This window comes from Echiichthys vipera (assembly GCF_963691815.1).
Source record: "Echiichthys vipera genome assembly, chromosome: 5".
Taxonomy (NCBI): Eukaryota; Metazoa; Chordata; class Actinopteri; order Perciformes; family Trachinidae; genus Echiichthys; species Echiichthys vipera.
Window position 1 is genome coordinate 31683580 of NC_139830.1, and position 24665 is coordinate 31708244.

The window sequence follows — 24665 nt, forward strand, 5'->3', positions numbered from 1 at the left end:
CTAAAGCTATTGGATTTGCGTCATACTATCTATCAAAGAGTGAGTTCAAACAATGGTGACTGATCATGTGACTCACAAATGACAGCACTTGTTGCCTCTTTGCTGAGTTTTCCAATATCTGTGTGTCTGTGGAGACATTCCCTCTCTAAATGTAAATAAGTCTCCATGTTAGTGACTCTGCTGACAGCTGTTGGTCTGTCGGCACAGATCATCACTAACAGTTATGCTGCTTTCACTTGTAATCGGAAATCTGACTTTCAACTTCTGAATCAGGCTTGTAGTAAGGACAGAAGTGTAATAGGAATGTGTGTGTGTGTGTGTGTGTGTGTGTGTGTGTGTGTGTGTGTGTGTGTGTGTGTGCGTGCGTGTGTGTGTGTGTGTGTGTGTGTGTGTGTGTGTGTGTGTGTGTGTGTGTGTGTGTGTGTGTGTGTGTGTGTGTGTGTGTGTGTGTGTGTTTGTGTGTGCTTGTGTGTGTATGGATTTAAGAGGGGAACATATAGGGGACGGACTGGACATAGAGAGATGAATGTGTTTCATGAAGTTTACATAGTGCAAAAAATATATTAATAAAAAGTCAACACACATAGTAACCATGAACGTGAGATGGAGGCTCTGAAAGCACAGGCTCACCTGCAGTTACATCTTACTGCCAAAGAGACCGCTAGAAACAAGGGATCTCAATTCTTATGGAGTACAACTCTAAGTGTTCATTGAGATTTTCATATATATCCACCTTATTTTAAACATGTCATAAGAAATATTAATAATTATCGATATCCACCGCTAGGTAACACTTTTATCGTGATACACTTTACAGCCATATCGCCAAGCCCAGGAGTGTAGTCATGAAGCATAATTAATGCATTATACTTCACTCTGCATATGCACTGTATATGTGATCTTCATAGAAAGGGTTACCAATATTAGAAGTGTTAAAGAAGGAAGCCAAGTGACCCCATCTCACCCAGGGAGAAGCCATCTTTGTGGACCAGCCAGACTTTCTCTGATCCATACCAGGCTTGCTCCGCTGCAATCTGCTCCTCTGTCTTCACCTGGTGGACAGAAAGGACAAGGAGAGAAATGACTGGACAGCATGGATGAAGAAATTATTATGTCACATCACTGCACCACTCATAGTCACACTGGTTCTTTCTGAAACCACCGGTAGTTTCAGTTTGATACCAGCACATGCTGAAAGGTTGCAAAGGAACAGTTTGCCAAGATGATGGCCATGCAGTGGATGACAATGGACTCAAAGGTCTAACAGTCCACTGGGCACTGCTGCTCCTTCAGGGTGCGTGAAGGGGGTTCAAAAGCAACCTTGGTAACAAAAATACCAGGGATTACCTCTGTTCAGTGAACACAAAGGGGACAAAACAAACGTGAGAAACACACACACACACAAAAACACTAAAACTAAAAAAAAAAAATCGAATAATAAATACATAGTAAAGAAAGAAATATATTTGGAATGTAAACCCAAAGAATCAATTAAGTGTTCTTAAAATGTAATTACAGCACAAAATCATCCCAGGGTCTTTTTCCACACTTACATACATCAAATAAGCCATCAAGAGAGTTTTTTTCGTGTATAAACTATTAACGGAGAAATCAGGTTGAGGCGCTAACAACAGGACGTGGCTAACACTGATTAGCTCAGGGCAGTACGGTGAAGGCATAAAAACGTCTTTTTTTAACCACCAATACTGCTCAAAATAACACCAAACCTCTGCAGCAGCATGAGAAGAGTCCCTACACTTTTGGGTTGACTTTGGTAATCCACTTGAATGGACTTGACTATGAGAGGAGCTAGTACAGGGGCCAGTAGTTAAGTCTTTAAAACACTCTTTTAATGAACTCTGGGTTCACCAACTACGTTTTTGGTGCTTTGTTTCCGGTGTAGGGACTCTTCTCATGCTGCTGCAGAGGTTTGCTTTTATTTTCAGCAGTATTAGTGGTTAAAATAGCCGTTTTAATGCCTTCACCGTACTGCCACGAGCTAATCAGTGTGGTTAGCGACTGTTAGCAACTCTTCGGGATATCTACATTAATAGTTCAACTGCCTCGATGGCTTATTGTGTGCAAGTGACGAAAAAGACCATGAGATGATTTTACGCCAGAATTTCACTTTAACTTTTGGTAACTGCTTAAATTTCACATAATTTTAATGAGAAAAGTGAACAAGACACACTTGACAAGCAAAGGGAGAGAGCACAACACACAGTATGACATTGAACAGTGCAGGGTGATCATGGGACAAGCTGGTGGTGAATTAGACTCAGGCACAGTGCAGACCAGACCTGGGGTTGCTGAGCTGCAGCATGAGACGCCTGAAGAAGGGCTACAGGGTCCTCTTCCACTGATCCCTGTTGATTTGGCCAGCATGAAGAGGTCAAAGGTCACAGTTATATATATGAGTAACAAGTGTTATACAAACACACAAACATGAATGGATAAGCACACCGAGAAATGTGTCATCTGCATAGCTGCAGACTGTCATTGCATCTGAACAAAGTGTAGTTTGTCACACTGACCCAGCACACCGGTGAGAGAAATCAAGTTGACTACTATCGGTGAAAGGAACTGTTATTAATACCTCACTGTCATGGTGAAATGTTCATAGATTCATGGAATAAAATGGGTGTATGGCAACACAAAAGTTTCATCAATCTTTTCGTCAAAGATTCATCGTGAAATCTTGACGTAATGATAAGCCACACAACACTCAGGCAGATATGCATGCCAACCCTCAATACACAAGTTAAAGCCCATGCAGGTTGCCTCTATCAGCCTGATGAGCCATGCTGTTGCCTTTACAGATTACATCTCATGTCGATGCCATAAAAAGGAAAGTTGAAAGACACTCCAAAAGTCAGTGACTGTTTAAGAAAGTAGTCTTTAGGGGTTGGGGTTTGCTGTCAAACCCAGCATACAGATGAATAAAGAGCTGTTCATCACTGTTTCCAGTACAAACATATGTTTAGGAAATATTTAGCCTGATGTAGCACAAAGACTGGGAGCAAAGGGGGAATATAATATAAAAGCATTTTACCTTGTTACCTGACTTAATCACCAAAGCATCCATTGTAGTTAGTTACATACAGAGTTACATACTTTCCCCTGCTTAAACTAAGCCAAATACATCCTACATATATCTCTGTACTGGATTAACAGAGATTAAGGTAAATTAGCATCGATATTCCCAGATCACTACTAGAGATTTCTTTCATCATTTGCAGCTTGATAAAATGTCTTCGATAGTATTGAGACCAGGAGACATGGTACTTTCTCCTACTGACAACCAGGATTATAGTCACAGTAATGCTAACAGTAAAAGATAAGCAGATCTGATCAGTCAAACAGCGGCTCTGGAATGAATTAATGTTAAAACACTGAAACAGAAAACTCCATATATTTTCCATTATATCAGTTGAGGACACTGACTGGAAAATCTTATGGCTCAGCTTAATAAAGATTTTGGAAATACTGCAGACAAGGGAGATGAGGAAAAGGAAGGAAAGTTAGAAGGATTCTGGGCCTTACACTCCGACAAGTCACAAAAGTACAAACTCCAGCCAGGAGGCCCAGAGGAAGGCTGGAGGGCTGCGGTACCTGGAGGAGGCCCTGAAGAGGGTCCTGGGGCTGCGGCGCAGCAGGGGCAGGGGCTTGTACAGGAGACAAAACACTGACTGCCAGCTCCAGCTTAGCCACAAAGCAATCACAGCGAGACGACAACCAGCAAAAGCAGAGGGTGAAAGGTATGGAGAGAAGGAAAGAGAATGAGGGGAAGAACAGGAGAAAGAAGAACACAAGGTCAACATGGAACTTTGGATGAAGACAATGCATGGAAGCAAAGGAAATGAGCATGGACATGTGACAGACTAATGGAAAAGTGAAAATGGTAACTATGGGGTGGAGATGATATTTTTCATCAATATTTAGATCAGGGGTGCCCAATTCCAGTCCTCTAACACACCTGATTCTAATTTTTCAAACCTGTGATAAGCTTCAGCTGCTTGATAACGAGCAGAGAATTAGAATCAAGTGTGTTAGAGCAGAGAGAAACCTAAAACATGAAGGACTGTGGCCCTCCAGAACCGGAATTGGGTACCCCTGATTTAGAAAAGAGTATTGAACCAAACTAGATCAGCAGATACCCAATATTAAAGGACCAAAAAATAGTTTGTCCAGACATCTTTAGTGTGTGTAAGAAACGTTCCAATGAGTTTGCAAAAGCAAGCAAAGATCCCAAATCTTCAACTGGGAAACTGAGATTCAACTTCTGTAGCAATCATGTGCATGATGAAAGCCAGAGAAACAGGGTCAGAGCGCTGGAGCCAGGACACGAGCCCACTGGATATTATTTCACTCCGTCATGAGTCACAACTGGTAGACCAACTGCTCTGCCCCAGTAAGAGACACCATGCTAATACTTTTCTCTGCTGTGTGTCTTTCTAAATATACACCAATAAACTAAGCATGTTAGGCATGGTGACTAATGCTCACAGCCCGTGGGACAATCATTATTTAAGTTAGAGAGGCTGAGCTTCTAAAAACAAACACATGACAGTACAACAACCCTTCAGTAGAACCAATTGGATTTTTTTAGTGGAACATCAGCAGTATTTATATTATATATACAGTAAATATACTGTGTGTGTGTGTGTGTGTGTATATATATATATATAAGGGGTGGAACGGTTCACAAAATCCACTTTTCGGTTCATATCACGGTTTTGGGGTCACGGTTTTTCGGTTCGGTTGTTTTTTTCTATTTTGTTTTAGATTCTAAAAATACCATGTATCAGATCCGTAGCCTAATAATTAAAAAATGAATTTTAATAAGATATTCTTAAGGACATGACATGCAATCATGCAAAAACTGAAATAATAAGGCAGCTTGCTTAGGGATTACTGTAACAATCTTAAATGAAAGTGAAGTGAGATTTTGAAACAGTAGGAGAGACATTGCTGCATTTACGCGTTTATATATATATTTGGCAAAGGTAAACAATTGTTTGCCTTCTAGGTAAGAATATAAACACTTAGACATTATCAAATCTTAGAAAAAATGAAGAAAATAGGTTTTCTTTCACTAAAATACGCCTAAACAGCAATCACTGAACTGACTGAATAAAGGCTACATCAGGGTTATTCAATTCATTTGGAATTGGGGCCGGTTGACGAAAATGATCCAAAATGAGGAGCTGTAAAAACATGACCATCACATTAATGGATATTGTAAAACAAGTATTTTATTTACATGCTACTTTATTCTTCTACTCCACTACAAATCAGTGAAATATTTTACTTTTTACTCCTCTACATTTATCTGATTACTTCAGTTACTAGTTACTTTACCAGGCTTACAAGCAGATATGAAACATTAGTTTATTCATCAAAAACTGGACTGACACAAATGAACGTTAAAATGAACATAACATGCAGAGTAGCATGATTTTTATCAACTTCTCCTGCTGCAGAGTAAACTCAGGCTTCACAGTGACAGAAACAAAAAATTCTCTGTCCGTTCTCTGGTGAACTGGCGGTTTTCTGTGACAACTTTTCTTTTTTTCAGAGTAGAAAGAGAAATTGATGTGGTGATTTAACCACGGATTTGACCAGACTGAAATGAACAGAATGGAGCTTAGCGAGTTGTTGCCTAGAGGATTCAAAAAACCCACAAAGAACACCATAGCGGTAGAGTGCGTAGCGGGAGCGTGCGTAGCGGGAGCGTGCGTAGCGGAAGCGTGCGTAACGTTCTGGCCGTGTGCCTACATGGAGCGTGTGGAGCAAGTCTCCCAGCGCACTGGAATTTGACACGCTGAGACAGATATAAGAGAGGACAGTGGTCATGAAGGCTTACGCTACGTTGCACCTCATAAACCGAACGGTACACACGTGTACCGAACCGTGACATGCGTACTGAACGGGATGGATTTTTTCGGTAAACCTATCCAGCCCTAATATATATATATATATATATATATATTTATGCCGTTGAACTAAATGTTTTGCACAAAATGTTGTGGTTGTGAAAGAGTTGAAATAGATAGACAAAGAGACAAAAAGCCATGACAGGACATCAATAATACACAGATGGACAGCAGGTTGATTTACTGGGGCACCGAAGATCCTCATCAGGCGTCTCTGAGCTTCCTCTGTGGGACTGAGCGGTTCCTCCTACAGGTTAAAGCAGCAACACATTGACACTAAGACCACTGATGAAGCTGAAGCAAGGCCCAGAACTACACACAAACAAAAAAGTGCAAAGTAATAAAAATCCAAGACTGTCTGTACTTGTGTTAGACTCTGCACACTCACACTTCTGTCATCAACATTACCAAAACATCTTGGGTTGGTGTGGAATCTGATTTTTAAAGACTATGTTAGTAGTACTCCCAGAGTAAATGTTCACAGATGCTTTAAATGGCATGTGCACTACAAAAACAATGACACACAATACAAGTGTCTGGTTTAGAGAAATATATTTTCGCAAGGCACAAGTTGCAACAAACCAGCACAGCAAATCAAATCAATGCACCATGGAAATATGGGCAGACATCAGCCTTCTTAGGCCCTTCAGCCTGAGTCAAAGAGCTGACCCTGATGCAACTCATATATTTATAACGACAATAAGTATAATGTAGAGGTTGTATTTATGCCATAAATATTTGTCATAAGGAAGTTTATATCTTTCCAGCAAATAAAAAAACGAATTTCCAATCTACTATATCCCTCCATCCCAAAATGATGAGACTGGCAGCATGTGTTTTGAGTAAACTAACAACAATTCAGTAGCCCAGGAAAAGTCCGCTATTTTTCTAACCGTCTATCTGTAAAGTTCCTAGAGACTAAGGCCCTCATTTATCAAACGAACATACGGCAGAAAAACGTGCGTACGACCATTTCCTGGCAAGCGTCGGCATTTATCAATTTGGACGTGAGCGGGAGGTAAGATCAAATCTCACGTCTGGTCTGAGATCGTGTACGCACATTTCAGTATGTGTATTTGCGGTGCGGCACAGCAAAATATGGCTGAAAATAATTAACAAACCTCAGCTGTCATTAAGCATAAGCAGTCACATATTAAGAACAGATCAAAACGGATTGTTAAAACGAATAAAAAAATAAAAATTGTGGTTGGAGCAATTGATTGTACTCATGTGCGTCTGAAGGCACCATCCATGAATGATTACGCATTCATCAATCGCAAAAACTACCACTAGATAAATGTACAGGTGATTTGTGATGCCAAGCTGTCGCTTTTAAACGTGGTGGCCAGGGGACACACACAATTCTTTTATATTTCAAAACAGCTCGGCTCCAGCTCCCCGCGACCCCGACATTGAACTAATGAATGAATGTGTTGTGCAGGGCTGCAGCAAGACGCACTGCAGAGCCAAAGTCATCTCCTCGGTTGGTGGCTACCCTCGATAAATTGGTTCTAGGTGACAAAGGTATTCTCTTACGGAATACCTAATAACCCCGCTGGCAAACCCCGCTACAGAGCAAGAGCGCCGATGTTGTGCCGTATTCAGCACCCCTGCTGTGAAATGCACCCTCTCGCATTATAGGTGATATTCTGGATCAGAAGGCTGTTGTTTCCACCTAAAGGAGTAGTTTATATACAGCTAACCCACAACGGTCAGAACATTGGTTACTTACAGTCTTTAAACTATTTTAAAGAGTTTAAAAACACAAACTTGGATAATAGCGAACACAAAACAACACCTTTTTGTATGTTCTGTGGAAATATACTGCAGCCATAATTACAAAATGAATGAAATGGATTTTTTGAGCAAGTTGAATGTATTTGACTCAGCGTTTCCAAAATATAATCCCAGCTTTTCTTGCAATTCATATGTTCAAAGGTGTGTGCTTTTAATTGGGTTACCTGTATATAAACTACTCCTTTAGGTGGAAACAACAGCCTTCTGATCCAGAATATCACCTATAATGCGAGGGGGTGCATTTCCGGGCAGGTGTGCTGAATACGGCACAACACCTGTCCAACAGTGCGCACAGGCGCACTCGGGTCACAGTGGAGCGCTGCTTCGGGTTGACTGCCTGTTATTCTTTTCCATACAGCGTTTTTATGGGCCCCTTTTATTCCACTCTTAAGGCTGACAAAAAGCACATCTTTATTTTGCTCCATCTCGGATGTCAAGATGCCGATCTGTGTGTCAGAAAAGTTTCTTTTCTAACCTGCGTTCCTTCTCTCCGTGTTTGACCTCAGTGGGTGAGGCCTCCAAAACAGGAATATTTAGGGGCGTAACATGTTGAAGACGGTCGAATTCAGCTGCCACATTTATCAAGGCCCGCTCATTCGTACGCTGAGATTGGTCAGATACGAATGTTTCATAAATCACACGTGGGTCCTGCCATACGACCAATTCTGCACTCAGATCTGCGCCCGTTTTCACGCGAGATTGATAAATGAGGCCCTAAGTGTGCTTGTTCATGGGTTTTGCTTTGTTCCTCTCCCAGAATGCAGCACTGCAGTAATTGGCTCTACGTGAGTCTCTTGTTGGTGACTAGACACGCTAGGCTACTGAAGTCCCTTATTTAAAGCAGTCTTGGGTGGGACTACCTTTATAAACAAGACTTATAAGCTACACTCTGCCATCATGGGTGACAGACAAGTAGCAACGGTCCATCCTGTTTTAATGGTAGACTCCCTAGAAACTTCAAAAAGAGCAAAAAGTTGAGGAGGAAATAAACTGTTTGTGACTGATAGGTCACCAGTATGGGTAATTATGCTCAGGAAGTAAAAAAATACTTCCTTCTCCTGCCCGGGAGCAAGGCACTCAGCAATTGAGATATTGTCAAATAAAATGGCTTGACTTGTTCAGTGCCCAAAAATAAGAAGACAAAAATAGCAACTAATGACCAAAAGTATAGAGCCTCACTCGCAGAATATGTCAGACAAAACATAAAACATGCAGTTTTATTTTTTTATCTAGTTTGTCCTAATGGTAGTAATACAAGAAAAGCAATGTGGTCTTTTAAAGGGTTTATCTTCTTGGGAGCAAACATGTTAGGAAAGTTCATGGCATTCCTGCAATTACTTTACCAGATACTGGTCAAGAGGAAATTGTAAAGTGATTGTGGCACAAAAGGCCCGAGAGATACCAAAAGCATTAAGAGAACATCGTCTGAGGTCCACCAATATCCCATATTTCATGGCAGTCTTGTAGTCATATCTCACTCCAGTTAAGTTCAGCATGTACACAGAACTGAGACCGAAACCTGTGCCCAAGTGCTAATGCATATCATTGACTACAGTCTCCGAGTATAAACTTCAACACACGACACTCATGGATGTTAACTCCCCAGCTCCCCCGGTCTACATGTCGAAGTGTCCTTGGGCAAGAAACTGAACCCTGAATTGCTCCTTGTGCTGCGCATGGGTGTGAGAATGTGGTGTGAATGGTTAGATTAGATGGTATGTAGATGTCCACTGCCATCTGTGTGAATGGGTGAATGTGACAAGCAGTGTGAAAGCGCCTTGAGTAGTCAGAAGACTAGAAAGGCACTATATAAGTACAAGTCAATTTACCATTTACCAAAGTGTTGGGCCTTCGACCAGATGAACAGCAAACCAACTGACTGACGCAAGCAGGACTTCAGCCCTATTACTATTACTTGTGTTCCTTCTTATGTTCTGTAGCTTTGTTACAATGGCTATCAAGTGACTCACACTGACTGTGTGTGATAAATTCAGGTAACAAAAATATCTAGTCTGTAAGCAAACTCCACAGTGCTCTTTTAGTTCAAACATGCATTTCAAATAGCCATGCATTTTCCACACCAAGGTCCCAAATGTTGACCAGACATGCGAAGTGTGGTCAATGGACAGCCTACCTCTTGTTGACTGACAGCAGTTTGTTGAATGGGAATGACTCCTCGAGGGGAAGCGGATAGACTAGGTCTGGGACGGAGAGGATCAGGGCTCATAGGAGTTGCAAGTGGAGAGGGTTTGAGAGCTGGGGTGAAACGTGATGGAGGAGTGAGAGAGGAAGATCTTTGGGCCACTGGGCTGGTAGAAGGAGGATTTGTAGGGATGGCTTTTTTGGCAGCAGTTGGTTTGGGTGCAGGTATGAAGCCAGGAGGGGGAGACAATGGTGAGGGTTTGGGAGCTGGGATAAAGCCAACAACTGGCGGGAGAGATGAAGGTCTGGAATGAGTAGATTTGGAAGGAGATAGAGCGGAGCGCACAAAAGCTGTGCTGGTCGGGTTTACAGAAACCACAGGAGATTTGACATCCTGTATAAATTGACCAGGGCTTGTAGGTTTGTGGTTGACCTCCTGTGGCTTTAGGGTAGTTTTGTCCTCTTTCTTCTCTCTTTTTATCTCCTCCGGCTGGACATTTTTCTCTGTGTTCTCATTTTTCTTCTCCAACTCTTTTTTTTCTGGTGGTTCATCCTTGCAAATTCGTGGACGGGGCTCCCTTGTCCTGCCTCTGACCATGAGGTTTGTCAGTCCTCGAGAAATGTCATCTTTGTCTTCCGTTTTGATGACTTCATGTTTAAAAGAGAACCCTGACATCATGGCAGCCTTAGAAGCTGATGCTTGCACTGTTTTAACTGGTTCAGCAGCAGGCTTGGCTGCCTGTGAAGCTTTGTCCGAAGGTTGTGTTGGCACAGTGGTCTCCTCCTCTTCGGTGGGCAGGACCTTCCTGACAACACGACGAACCACCTTTACTACTTTCTTACGTGTCAGGCCCTTGTCCTCTGTACTATCCATCTGGTTGGTGTCAGTGCCTGAAAGTGTGATATTACCGTTGGCTGTACCGTTGACCACACTCTTGCCCACTATGCCGTTTTGCTCTTGCTTACTGTTCATAACTGGCTCTGGAGGAACTTGTGCAAGTTCAGGACTCCTAAATTGCTCTGCCTTTTTTGATGGTGGCTCAGGGCTTTTGAAGCGTTCTGGCACTTGAACAGGTGTCCTGACTTTAGGTGGGGAGGGACTCCTGAACCGGTTTCCCGACTCAGAAGGAGAAACTGATGGGGGACTGGTTGCCCGGAATAACCCCCTGCCAGGGTCTAGAGCTGGCACTGACTTGGCCCGGCTGGACAGCCCTTCACTGTCTGACTACTCAGAGAGGAAAGAGAGAAGGTATAAGGATGTGAATAATGATGGAAAATCCAAGCATCCAGTCTTTAAAATTCAAAATATTAGTGTGTTATGTTGAGCTGAACTGTCTGCTGTCATTGTGTCCAACAATTATTGAAGACCAGTAAAGATAAGAGTTTAAGACTAATCCTAACCTATACAGAAAAGCCCATAAAGGTACCAAATATTGAGGCAAATGTGTGATTTGTTTTTGCCTGATTTCATGGAAAAAGTTCAAAGAAACATTTTTTTTATGTGTAATTCAGCAGATCTCTGATGCTCCACTCACTTGGGCTTCCACCACAGAGACGGACCAAACACTATTAATTTGAACACAATGCTCACTTTGCCATGACACAGACCTGGATTGAAATGGCAACAGTATCTCTTTAATGCAATTATGATATAAAACTTTGTCAAGAAACTGTGTCCGTCAGTTTTGTCCATAAATTCATGCAAACCCAAGTCTCACATTTGCCTCAATATTTGGTACCTTTGTGGGTGTGCTGATGAAAGATCACCAAGCACACAACTCCAAATTTGAAAGACAACTTTAAATCCAAAACTACAAAAACAATACCGAACTATCAGAAGAGAACTGAAGAGCTAGCTGCTTACTGACTATCTAAGTACCAAATGACCAGTTGCTTACAGCATGCACAAACCATTCTCAACACATTTGTATGGCTGTTGTAGCGCTCCCAATCATGACTGGCTAAGGAGTTAGGGTGTATGCTGGACGGCCTTGTTCCCTGGAAGATTTGAACTGTTTAAAAACACTTTAATACAGTTTTACCTATTTCCAATGGGCTTCATGTCAGAACCACTTGTACAGTACATTTACCACAATTGCTCTTGATAAAAGAGGACTTTTGGTTTTGCAGTGTTCTTTATTTATCTCTTGCTAACACTTTTGTGAACAAAACTTGTTCACAAATGGAACGATGATCAGGGGCCTCATTTATAAAACTGTGCGTAGAACCCTTCCCAAAACAATGCGTTCTTTGAAATTTATAAAACTGTGTGGCACACATTTGCACACAATCTTTCCTTTATAAATACCGATAAATTCCTGCCTGCTGTGAATTGTGCAGAGATGATCGCCGCCCAGTGTCGTCCCACTTTTCCTACCAGTATCTTCCATAAATGGAATTCCCATTGAGTGTCGCTGATTCCCGAGCTTCTCCCCACATAATTTTTCTATAAATACCAACGTTTGACCCTGCACATTTCTGCCTGTCTACGCAAGGTTATTGTACGCAGCAAGCTTTATAAATGAGGCCCAAGATCTCTTGAACATGCACCTACTCATGTACAGGTGGCATTTATCAGTTGGAAATGTGTATTCATGACAGGTTTGGGTTTATCAAGAGCATTATTCTGAATCCCTCATGGAACATTAACAGAAGCAAACCCCACCAAAATAGGTGAGAGGTTCAGGCTATCATTATGAAAATATTTGTTTACTTTCAATGAGTTGAGTTTGATCTAAGATATATACAAAGAACACCTAGATAAATCACCAGACGTAGATTGATCCCTGGCAGACATAAGACAGTTCTGACATGGCTCTGGCAGCTAGAAACAAATGTACCCAAGTCAAACGGACAATTTACTTACACTCTTGCTTCCTGGATTGTTATCGTCTTTGATCTAAATGTGTTGATATAAAAAAGAAAACCAGATCAAGACCTCAACACTACATTAAGCTGTTTTCCATCACACACCGTGCAAGCCTCAAAACATGCACATTTTGGGATCTTTTGTATAGAAAATATTTTTGCAAAGCAAAGATACAAAAACTGATGCACTCAGTTTATCAAATGTGCACCGTTAAGTGTCCAGCAAATGGCATAGATTGTACAAAGTCACTGTGACTATTACATATGCTTATATACGAGTGAAAGCCCTTACATTCTTAGTGTGATACAAGCAAAAGCCACACTTTTCTAAAGACACACATGTTAATACACAGTGTAAACACTGGAATACCATGCAGTGTAAGAGTGCTTTATGAAATGTCCAAATGAGACTTCCCTTTTGCTCCCAGAAGGAAAAGCGAGATGAGAATGCCATGTTTGCTGATCTGCTGTCATGGGCTGTGATGGATGAGATGAGAGCAGGAGGAAGAGGAGGTGGAGAGCAGCTAGGAGAGGAAGAATGGTGAGAACACACAGAGACAGATGAACAGAAAGGTCATTGAATGTTCAATGAAGGCAGAGCCACGTGTTGATGACAAAGCAGAGGATAGGAGAAGTAGAGGATGAACAGGAGATTAGAGCAGGTTTAGACAAATGAAAACATCAATTACAAAAATACACCACACTCAAAATTCAAAAGCTTTGAAAAAAGAGATCAAAGATCATTTCACTCCAACTCTCCCTGAAAGCCTAAGAGCATACTAGTGAGTCGATCTTGATCCTGGTACCTTTTAAAGGATATGCAAAAAAAATCCAAAATGGTGACGCATCCTCACGTTACTTCTTCCTTCTGTCTGACATCAAACATTTCCCTTTATCTTTATATTTTCACACTACTCAGCCTGCATCTGCTTATAGAAAAATCAGGCTAGCCAATGAGTGATGTAGGATCTGATAGTTTGTTCCAAAAGAAGAGTATTAGCGCTAACCATGCCAACACCAGCACCTGCTCACTGCTCACTGAAGACTGATGCTTTGATCGATTTTTCTACCATGAAATGACGTCTCTCTTAGAGATGTGGGTTGGATGTTATGATGATATATACGGAGAGACAATATAATGTCTACAGTCATAGCTACTGCCATGCTGTATATCTGGGTGTTTTATAGCAATATAGCATCTCTATATTTTTTACAGATCAATGTAATGACATATTTAATGGAACTGGATTGGCCAGTAACTAGTGGTGGGTAAAAATATTGTTTCATTAATGCATTGCAATACAACATTTTCCAATTTGATATCAATTCAGAAAATCCTGAAATCCATTTTTTCCGTTGTAATGAAGCCCTAGTGGAGTGGGGGCGCCTAAGTGTGATTAGCGTTGTACAGAAACCCCAGCTCAATCAAACAAAGTTTATTCAGTTTATTCATAATAGAACGACAGCCGAAGAGAGTAGCAGCTGCAGGACTTTCACCCGAGCAGGTTCACGTCTTGGACGTACTAAATCAAACCACGGCCTTTTCTAACAGTCACCTTTTGTTGTCTAAAATCAGTCCCGTAACAAGGTTTCTTATGCGTTGTCGCAGCTGACCATTTACGGTTTGGCGGCTTTTAGTAGTCGACGTCCGGTCATCGCCTTACCAATTTCTGTGCATAACTTTTCGTACGACATCTTACGAACCTGTTTATGATTTATAATTTCATTAGTAATAATAATTATAATAATACTACCTTCATTTCTGTTGGGGTCAATTTGTTCTAAACCAGTACAAATATTGCACACATTTTAATTTAACATTTATCATTATGAATTTAATGTGTATTTCTGTCATCTACACTTATTACCGAATCAATATAGAAGCATTTAGTGCATAGGTGGAGGACATTTCCCATATGGTTTCATATGGTTGTAATGATCACAGAATCAGGCTGTCCATCTAGAAGCAAGCCACAAACTTAAACCACCTTTTAACACTAAAAGGGACAGTCCACGTCTAGATTTGGTGAAAATTCTCACTGTCAATCACTTTCACATAGGTGCTATATGGATTCAATAGAATGTGATCAGTCCATTCAAAACTTGGTTTTAAATCAATATCAGTAGAAAATACTGAAATATACTATCTGATACAAGCAGTTTTGAAAAACTCAAGCTTACACTGTAAAGTCACAGGTTTCTGCCTTTTATTACTTATCTCATTCCTTTTAACACAGTCAAGCTTTTCCCTGGGTATTGGACAGAGTCCAGGTCTGGCTTGGTTAGTGGCTGTTATCAGTGCTCCCTGATTTAGCACACTGACCACCCTGTTTATTTTTGGATCAGACAGTGGTACTGTAGGGCTGTGGGCCAGATGACCCCCTTTCAGTTCCAGTCCATGTCTGTGTGAAGCTTGCTTGACTTATTTTATTAGCAGAGATACTGTATAAAGATGACTAATGCAGTCCTAACAGGATAATATATACTTTTACAGAAAAGACAACTTAATAACCCAAATTACACACCCACTTCCAACAGCATTTTACCACCATTCTTTCACAAATAAAGCCAAAACAACAGGGACATGACCACAAAGAGACACTGACTCAAATTCAATCATTTCACTTGTATTAGCTGATTAACACCCCTTGTGTTCTATTCAACGTTTACAGAGCAGCCAGGGGAGCCTTTTGTTTACATTCTCTATAACTTGGACCTCACTTCACACAATGACTAAAAGCTTTACAGAACTCTTTAAACAATTTGTATTGGAAGCAATTATTAAAACAAAAACTGCCTTTTTTGAGCAAAGTGTGTACTGCACATAGCACATGTACACAGGATGAATCTGCATTTCACTGGAATGGATAGTTTATTTGACTACGAAGCAAAAAACAAGCTCACACATGGCATCTCACAAAGAAACAAGCAGCTGCTTCAGGGCAAAGGAATGTCCCAACCACTGGGGTTTTTGATCTCAACTATTTGAACTAAATGATTCAAAACTCACTGTATTATTAATTTATTTATTTATTTATACAATAAAGATGTTTGGTTTTTTTTCACATAGAGCAGATGTCTGAAAAAGAATATAGGGTGTTACCTACCAGAGATGTGCTAAGAAGTGTCTTGGAAATAAGTCCTTCAACATGAAAAAGGCATCAAAAATGACTAATGGACTAAATAAATTAAGTTGAGTAAGAACAAAACGACCAATTAGTCAACTAATTGACTCAGAGGTGGGCAGCCCTAAAATAATACATCAAAAAGGGACTGATGTGCAAAGAAAAGGTATGCGTGAATTTTTATATTTTTTTAATATATGTTATCTGTATAAATTGTTGTTGTTAAATATGTTGTTTGTATAGCTGGTGTTTGAAACAAAAACCATTTCCCCCTGGGATTATTAAAGTATTTCTGATTCTGATGAGCTCCACACTATTACACGACCAAATGTTCCTGATTTGAAAACTTTCCCCTCAGGATCATACATTTCAGCTGCAGAAATGTGTGATAATACAGAATCATAATGATACTGTGTGAGTAGAACTTTACATTTCAAAATCTCAGTAACAATAAATACTTTATCCTAGTGCTGCAACCAATGATGCAACATGCTAAATATGAATGAACACAGTGCATGAAAGTTCACTAAATCTCAGTCTCAGCTACATTTCCCACCAGGTCAAACACCAGCACATGAGCTCCCTCTGAACATGTGTCCCCCTCTACAAACCACACAAACTAACCTTCAACACACTTCAAATTCTACCACTCCACAGGGAAAGGGGAACTGTCACATCATGGCACAAAAGCTGCTTTTGTAAAATGCTACTTTCAGTTAAAAACTACTCGAGCTACCTTCTCAGCTAACTTTAGTCTAAAAATAGTGCCAACGGCAGTGGGACCTCGGGGCCCCACGCTGGTCATAGCTTTTCCACAAAAGATCCCACGTAAGTTGTCACACATTGCTCTACCTGTTAGTGAGGTAATTCCACAACTCCTGTATCCAAATAGTTCTCACAAGTCCCCAATGAAATCCAAAAGTGGCCAAAGTCGAGGAGATCTGAGTGAGCGGCTAGAGACACACGGCGGAAAATGAAACAGCAGAGCCGAGGAGCGGGGCAGCACTCTGATAGGCTGGCTATTCCTGACAGGGGACAGACAGGAGATGCCGGGACAGCTGTTCTGATATGAGGGTGTTGAACGAGGGTAAAAATAGAGGCCCCTGCTCTCCAGCCTGGACAGCCCTGCCATGAACTCCCCCCACCACCCCCACTGTCCAATCAGCAGCCACGTTATTCAGCCACATGCTGCTGCAGTTGCTGTCATCTCAGCTGCTTCTGTACATGCGTGTGCATTTGCGTGTGTCTGTGTGTAAATAGACACATCTTTAAGATGTACCTTTATTTTGAAATTCACGCTCATTATTGGTTTCGTTTTTTTTCAATTTTCAAATCATATTTTAATGGCTCATTAATGTTAATGTGATCTATTTTTCTGTGTTGAATGTGCAGATGATATGATCTCATATCAATCACAGGCCCCTGAAGTGAATCAAATCGAAATTGTAACCTGGCAGACTTTGTGTCAGAAAATAACGTATTATTGTTCAAAGAATACTATCGTATTGTGACAAACATCGTGATTTACAGCTTTCCATCCCCATAGAGAATCTCTGTAAAATCCTTGGTCACAAAGTAATGTGTAAGAAACCTACTCCAGTTAGTGAACTATGGAAGAGACTGAGTCATAATGGACGCAGATCAAACCAGAGCAGTGTGAGAAAATACTGATGCCCTTTGGGTGCAGATGTGCTGAAGTCATTCAAAGCTGTGGCCTCTACACTTCCTGTTCATTTTTGAATCCTAGAGAAGAAAACATTGTTGAAATCTTCTCTTCTGACACAATAATTACTGTTTTCTAATTTTGATCACTGCTTTTTTCACTAAATAAAGGTTTTGTTGAAGTGCCTTGGTTATTTAAAAAAAGCATGCTCATACAGCAGTGGTATAGACACAGCTGATATTCTATCAGATTCTGAACAGTAGCTCAACAGCCTTGTCAGCGAGCTGGAGAGCAAACGCCAAGAGATGTCAGCTGCTGCTCATTGATTCAATGGATGCACCGATCAGACTTTTTCAGTCCTGGTACAGATACCTGGGCTTTGGGTATCAGAGTACCGATCTGACAGTGTGACTGTGTTTAAATAGTAAGCTGTATGCCTCACTGTGTGGAGGCATATAAGGGATTATTCTGTTATGTGTAAGGCAACAATAGGCTTGACTGAAATATTGCTTTTCTAACTTTGTAAAACGAAATGTATGTAATAAAATATATGAATTTACTAAAAAATAATGATAATTAAAAATTGAATTAACTTGATCAGTACCACTGTCATTGATACCTAATCCAGCTATTGGAGTTAGTGTGAGCCTGATATCACTACCGGATCGGTGCACATGCGAGTTATAACAACCTTTGAGTTCTGCTTGTTCCTGAATATCTTTAGAAATTAGAGTTCTGATGCTCCGTCCAATCCACTGGTAACATACCTTTACATTTTGTCCATTCATCATTGGTTGCTTTAATCCCACATCCAGTACCTCAGCTGTCTCAACGTCGAATCCAACTAAAACCTTCTCTCCCCTGCTTCACCTACCATCTGTTCCAGTAGATAGACAGGACTTTTACATTCTATATGTCCACATTTGAGTGTGTTGTAAGTCGCATGGTCTTCCTGTGTGAAACTGTTCCGTAGAGCAGAGAGGAAGAGCTCAAATTATTTAAAGCATGGCTGAGCAAAGAAAGCAGAAGCAGAGTGGAGCATGTTACCGGAACTAATATGCATGCTTCCTTCACTGCTGCCAATGAATGAAACAGCTGGGCATTGTCTTGTGATGCAGCCTCTCAAAACTCAACTACAATAGTTGAATGAGTGTATTCTCATATTAGGAAACAGACATGTGTTAAGTGTCAGAAATGACAGGGGTCAGAGGGCAAAAATGACCCCAAAGACTTCAGAGGGAAAATAATTATATTTACCTGTTTAAGTTAATACCCTGATGCTACATTAAGCCATCATTTTATTTTCATTCACTTCATTTAAAGTTGTAATCCGTAAGATTTTCATCTAGTTAATTGTCTGTTTGGTTCCAATCTATCGCAGAGTGAGTTCAAACAATGGTGACTGATCTTGTGACCCACTAATGAAAACACTTGTTGCCTCTTTGTTGAGTTTTCCAATATCTGTGTATCTGTGGAGACATTCCCTCTCTAAATGTAAATAAGCCTCCATGTTAGTGACTCTGCCGACAGTCGTTGGTCTGCCGGCCCAGATCGTCACCGGTTATGCTGCGTTTCATTGTAATCAGAAATCTGGAACTTCCAACTTCTGAGTCAGGCTTGTAGTAAGGGCAGAAGTTTAATATAATAGTTAATAGTCTCAATCTGCGTTCTTGTCTGTACTTGTGTTCTGGTGGACCAATTCTAACGTCCACATCTCGGCGAGTACAGTCCAAACGCCCGGATGTAACTTGCTCCACCCATTTTATCGAGGATGCATGGGAGGTTACTTGTGTGGACTTCAGACAGTCAGGTATCTCATAATGCATTTCACCTTAACATCGGCGAAGATGACGCAGGAGATAACACACAACTTTGAGTTATAATTTTCAAAATACTACTGTATTTGTGTCATGATAAGCAGATTCAAGATGTTTTAGGTCAGAATATAGTTGTTTAAACTATGAAGCTGTGGTCAATGTATCAAGATAGAGCCTATTTTAAAATTTGCCTCAACGTTTTCGGAGATGTGAGGTCCTGGGGTAACCCTGACAACCAAGACGAGCTGAGATGGTGACGTCATCAAGTCCGCTGCTGATCCAATCGGGAACGTCCGGACTGCGTCCTCCAGAGTGTGGACTCCTGAGTCGCACAAGTCTGAACTACTAAGTCCACAAGTCTGAACTTGGTATTGAGAAACAGCTATAGTGACGGTGAAGATGTGACAAGATGGAGGCTCTGAAAGAACAGGCTCACCTGCAGTTACATCTTACTGCCAAAGAGGCCACTAGAAACAAGATACCTCAAATCTTATTGATTATGACATTAATTTCCATTTCTTTCTCTAAAACCCACTCACACATACAGCACTGTTACATGTAAATTAATTGATGATAACAATGGAATGCTTTACTCATGTTGGCACCATGTGGTAATTACTGTATGCATTTTAATAAATACTATTTGTTAAAAGTACCCCCAAGGTTTAAATGGCCTGCTTTTTTAAGACAGAGGGGGCAAATGTTGCCCCTCAAATATTTTTGAGGGGGCAATTTCCTATACTCTGTTCGCTGGCTTCATAGTATCAGCTTTACACTCATCCAACTTAAAGAGACACATGTCACTGCAGTGATGAATGGATGCCACAGCAGGACTCAACCTGTGTTTTCCGGCTGTCATTACAAAGCCACCACATGTTAGATACACGGAGGATAGAAGAAAAAAGGCCCTGTTTTCCAAAAAAAGGAATTGATAAGGAGCTAGCCCAGGGGTGCTAAACTGCTCCGGTAAAGGGTCGCTGTGGCTGCAGGTTTTCATTCCAACCAAGCAAGAACACACCTGATCCAACAAATCATCTGTGTGAAGGCCATTCTGTTGATTGATTAAGTCGAATCAGGTGTATTCTTGCTTGGTAGAAATGAAAACCTGCAGCCACAGCGGCCCTTTACTGGAGCAGTTTGACACCTCTGAGCTAGCTGCACCTGCTGTCTCTGTCTGACTAGCAATTCACATCAACTTTGAACACCCCCACACTGTCAGACATATCATATTTCCCATTACCACGGCAAAGAAGAAGGTGTGGACAGAGGAGCCAGTTGTTGTCTCATCTAAATCACACTTATATACAAGTAATGTGTATGAGTGCATTTCGGTGGAAAAGGTAATGATATTTCAACACCACAAACTTTGATAAATTATATCCACATTTGATAGTATGGAAAGTCTTGAAGCTATATAAAAAGCAGACCTGCAACATGGGGAATTAAAATAAACTGTGCGGTGTATGTGTTCAGTGATGTTTTCTGTTCTAGCCCTGTGTGTCAGTGTCACAGGGTCACCTGCTTAGGGACTGCTTTTTCTGTTTTTTCACCTGTGTTCATCTGCTCATCACTAACTCTCCTCATTTTCTTTACCTGTGCTTCCCCAACCACTTCCACACTTGGCCCTCATTATCCTCAGAACCCTACCATCCAGTCTCCATTCATTTACAACCCATTCCCCCTCTGTCAGATGGTCATGCCACATGCCCTGCTCTCATCATGTCGGTATTTGCTCTGCCGGAGACTTTACCTAGACCTCTGCTAGAGGTTTTTTGGCCTCTCCCCCTCAGTTTAGGTTTTCTGCCTTGTTTTTTGCTATTTTTAGATTCTCTGAATTTGTGATTTTGGGTTCAGTGTTTTCAGAGACGTTACAGTGCAGGAACAAAAGAAGAGGAAGGTGTCCGATGTGTGCTGTATATGATAAGTTTCATAGTTAGGCACAGCATCCTACATGTTGAAATGAAAGAAAGACTAAGGGAAAATCTGAGGTTAACTTCACATGCTAATGAGGGCAACAAGATGTGGCTGAAAGTTTGGGGGGGGGGGGGTATGTGGACCTTGTGATATTATTTCTTAAAATATTGGCAAAAGCTTAATGCCAGTTGACACAGACATTGTGAATGTACCTGTAAAAATGTCAGTTTTCCTCATAATGCCCGTACACTCCTAGCGCCTGGCACTTTAGAAAAAAATGTTAAGTTAATAAAACACAAAACACGCAGCGAAGGTTGGGGACAGGGTCAGTGTTTAGGTTAAATACTGAAAAAGTCAACCTGAAGCCCAGTGTTCTGTGCTTTGTATGTCCAAAAATCCACCTCTTCCCAAAACATGAAAATGTACTCAGATTAGTTAGGCATGTGATTTAGATGAGTCAGGGTTGAATATAGTCTAATAACTTTAAATCTTCTTACACTGTCACTACTAAAGCAAATTTAATCCTTCCAAACACACATTAGACTATCCACCCACAAAAGGACAAACATCCCCGGGCGGCAGAGCTCTGCTGCAGCACCTCTGCTGTTGACCACGAGATGGAGCCAGAGTACCAGGAAACGCTCCACAAGCTGCCACACAAAGCTTCCATTATTTCCCAGCGGCTGCCATGATATTCTATGGAGGGAGAGAGATAAAGTGCAAACAAAGTGTGTTGTGAAATGACCGAGTGACAGCTTTAGTCCAGCTGACGATGGGAAGGAGGGGCTGTGTGCAGTCTTTGGTAATGGTGTAGCTTAAAGAAGAGGGTGGGGTAAGAAGGGCGAGGAGAGAAATGCAGTGATGTAACACTGTGTTCACAAGTGAATACAAGTATTATGAATGGCAGGGAAGTGTGTCATATGTCCGAGGGTTGATGTAAAGCAAGATCAGCTGAGAGGAGCACATTTGTACTTCTGAAACTTTTCAGAAAGCTACGATGACTATCAGGTTTCATTTATGAAAAGGGAATATTAGCCACATCGCCACGTTACTCAATAACACAACAAATAGGAATGGGAATGGGAATCAAATGCTTCTGAGCTTATGGGTTCCTTTTATCAATGCCGGCTTATAGAGATCATATACGTATGTCAGATGTATAATTAATATCTGATGGTTAGACTATATATTATTCAACTGAGCAGTACTAACCATCACTAGTTATCTTCATGTTTAACCTCAGTGAACATGAACATTTATTTAGTCAAAGTCGCTCAGAATGCTTTCTTTTATTATCACGCTTTTATTACTGCGAGACGTGCGGGTCAGTGGCAGTGAGACACTTTTCAACACCATAACTACTTGGATCGAAGATGAATAGTTTGACACCAGCCTGCAGCACACACTCCTTCAGGCTGCAGAGGCACAACAGTAACAGCGCATTTCTTCAATGGCATGTGACATTCCACTAATGCACCGAGGAGACCGCACGCATGCACGCACGCACGCACGCACGCACGCACGCGCACACACACATTATTCCTATGAGGGGGCTGATTTCATTTCCATTCCCATGTTGACAGGATTGTTGACCATGTTTGTGAAGGACGCACTGCTTCAGTCTCTGAACAAACTGATTGTCATTGCTCAGTACAGTACACCATCATCTTCACCAACAGCTGATTGCACAAAGGGAAAGATAAACAGTCAGACAGACATCTGGTGAGCTAGACTTACTTCTGAGTTAGTGCTCAGCTCAAACCTGGCAACTCCACTATGATGACTGTTGATATTATGTTAAAATATACTATACCGTATAAAGAAAAACAGCTGAGCAAATGCATTTGAAGATACTTTGTGACACATTAACTCTAGCTAAAGGGTCCATTTTGGTGGACAAACAGATTGACTTAAACGCATGTAAACAATGATGACAGTCATGTCTCGTCTTAGCGTTGATTTGGCTCCACAGCGGAGAATCGACACGCACCACACACACACACACACACACACACACACACACACACACACACACACACACACACACACACACACACACACACACACACACACACACACACACACACACACACACACACACACACACACACACACACACACACACACACACACACACACACACACACACACACACACACACACACACACACACACACACACACACACACACACACACACACACACACATTCTGCCAAGGAGTGATAGGGGGGGCAGCCGGATGAAAGGGCAAACATCTGTATAATGAGCAGTCACTTCCCCCGAGTCCAACAACACCTGTTTCTTAAACCACACCTTTTACATTTTGAATTTAGTTTTCCAAACATGATAAATAAACAAGGTCAACAGAGTAAATCAAACTGATTTGAAACTGTAAGGAGAATTTTTCTACTTTTTACAGAGCCAGACAAGCAGTTCCTTCTCCCTCCAGTCTTTGCCCTAAACTCGACTAAACATGTTGGAGACGTAACTTTGTACTGGATACTTAGAGATGAAACTGATACAGGCTTGCTCATATCTCTGTGGAAGAGGGAAAACGCTCACTTCCTCAAAATGTTGGGCTGTTCCTTTAAAGACGCAATGAACACTTCAAATGTCTATGGTGAGTTAGCGTCATCAGTTAGTGGGATAGGAAGTGCGTGAGATCAACAGTGGTGCACACATGGTTTATTTATCTAATTTAATACGACTCCTTTCCAATATAGCCCGCTTTTCACCGGTGGTATTCAGCTCTCTTGCCTTCATCAGGGTGGAACCCAAAGTTGTGTCAGTTACTTTGTACAAACCTCATTCACATGAAGTTCGGATGTTGTGAAAAACGTAAATAAAAACATAAAGGAATGATTTATTATAATTTTCAACCTACATTAGATTGAATACACTACAAGACAAGATATTTAAAGTTTAAACTGATCACTTTTGGGGGGGTAAAAATAAAGTTCAGTTCAATCAGTTTGAACATTAAATATTATGTTGTAGTGTATTCTGTTGAATATAGGTTGAAAAGGATTTGAAAATCATTGTATTCTGTTTTTATTTAGGTTTTAACAAGGTCCCAACTTCATATGAATTGGGGTTGTACATATATTGGCCAAAAGACGTATAAATCAACAGAAATACAAGGTATCAACATTACATCCACTAATCACAAACTATTTTGAATAGATAAAGAAGGTTTACAGGATAAAGATGTGCAAGGTTTCTTTTGATAATGAATACAAAATGAGCCCATCATTTGATCAGATGTGTTGGTTTTTCTTTATTCATTTTAACTCTGTAACAGACATTTGATTATTCATGAGTATATCTGAGACTGTCCTGACCTGACAAAACCCTGATCTCCTTCATACAGGACAAAATAAACAGGCTATAAACCTGTTTAGG

At 41.0% G+C, this 24665-nt stretch overlaps 1 protein-coding gene across 12 annotated transcripts in view; it reads right to left on the reverse strand.

Annotated features, from left to right (window-relative positions):
* The window catches only part of myo18ab (myosin XVIIIA b), a 199368-nt gene that overhangs the window by 141205 nt on the left and 33498 nt on the right, over positions 1-24665 (reverse strand). For 5 of the 12 annotated variants that reach the window (XM_083914285.1, XM_083914295.1, XM_083914289.1 and 2 more), the window contains exons 1-7: positions 16721-16844; positions 13159-13267; positions 12742-12774; positions 9868-11100; positions 6121-6183; positions 2301-2366; positions 965-1052 (exon numbers count right to left, since the gene is read on the reverse strand). In XM_083914285.1, the coding sequence (XP_083770411.1) occupies positions 965-1052; positions 2301-2366; positions 6121-6183; positions 9868-11100; positions 12742-12774; positions 13159-13197 (1522 nt within the window). In that variant the 5' untranslated portion in view covers positions 13198-13267; positions 16721-16844. Of the gene's footprint in view, positions 1-964; positions 1053-2300; positions 2367-6120; positions 6184-9867; positions 11101-12741; positions 12775-13158; positions 13268-16720; positions 16845-24665 lie in introns of those variants that run through there. The other 7 variants (XM_083914286.1, XM_083914292.1, XM_083914293.1 and 4 more) reach the window with 4 other exon arrangements.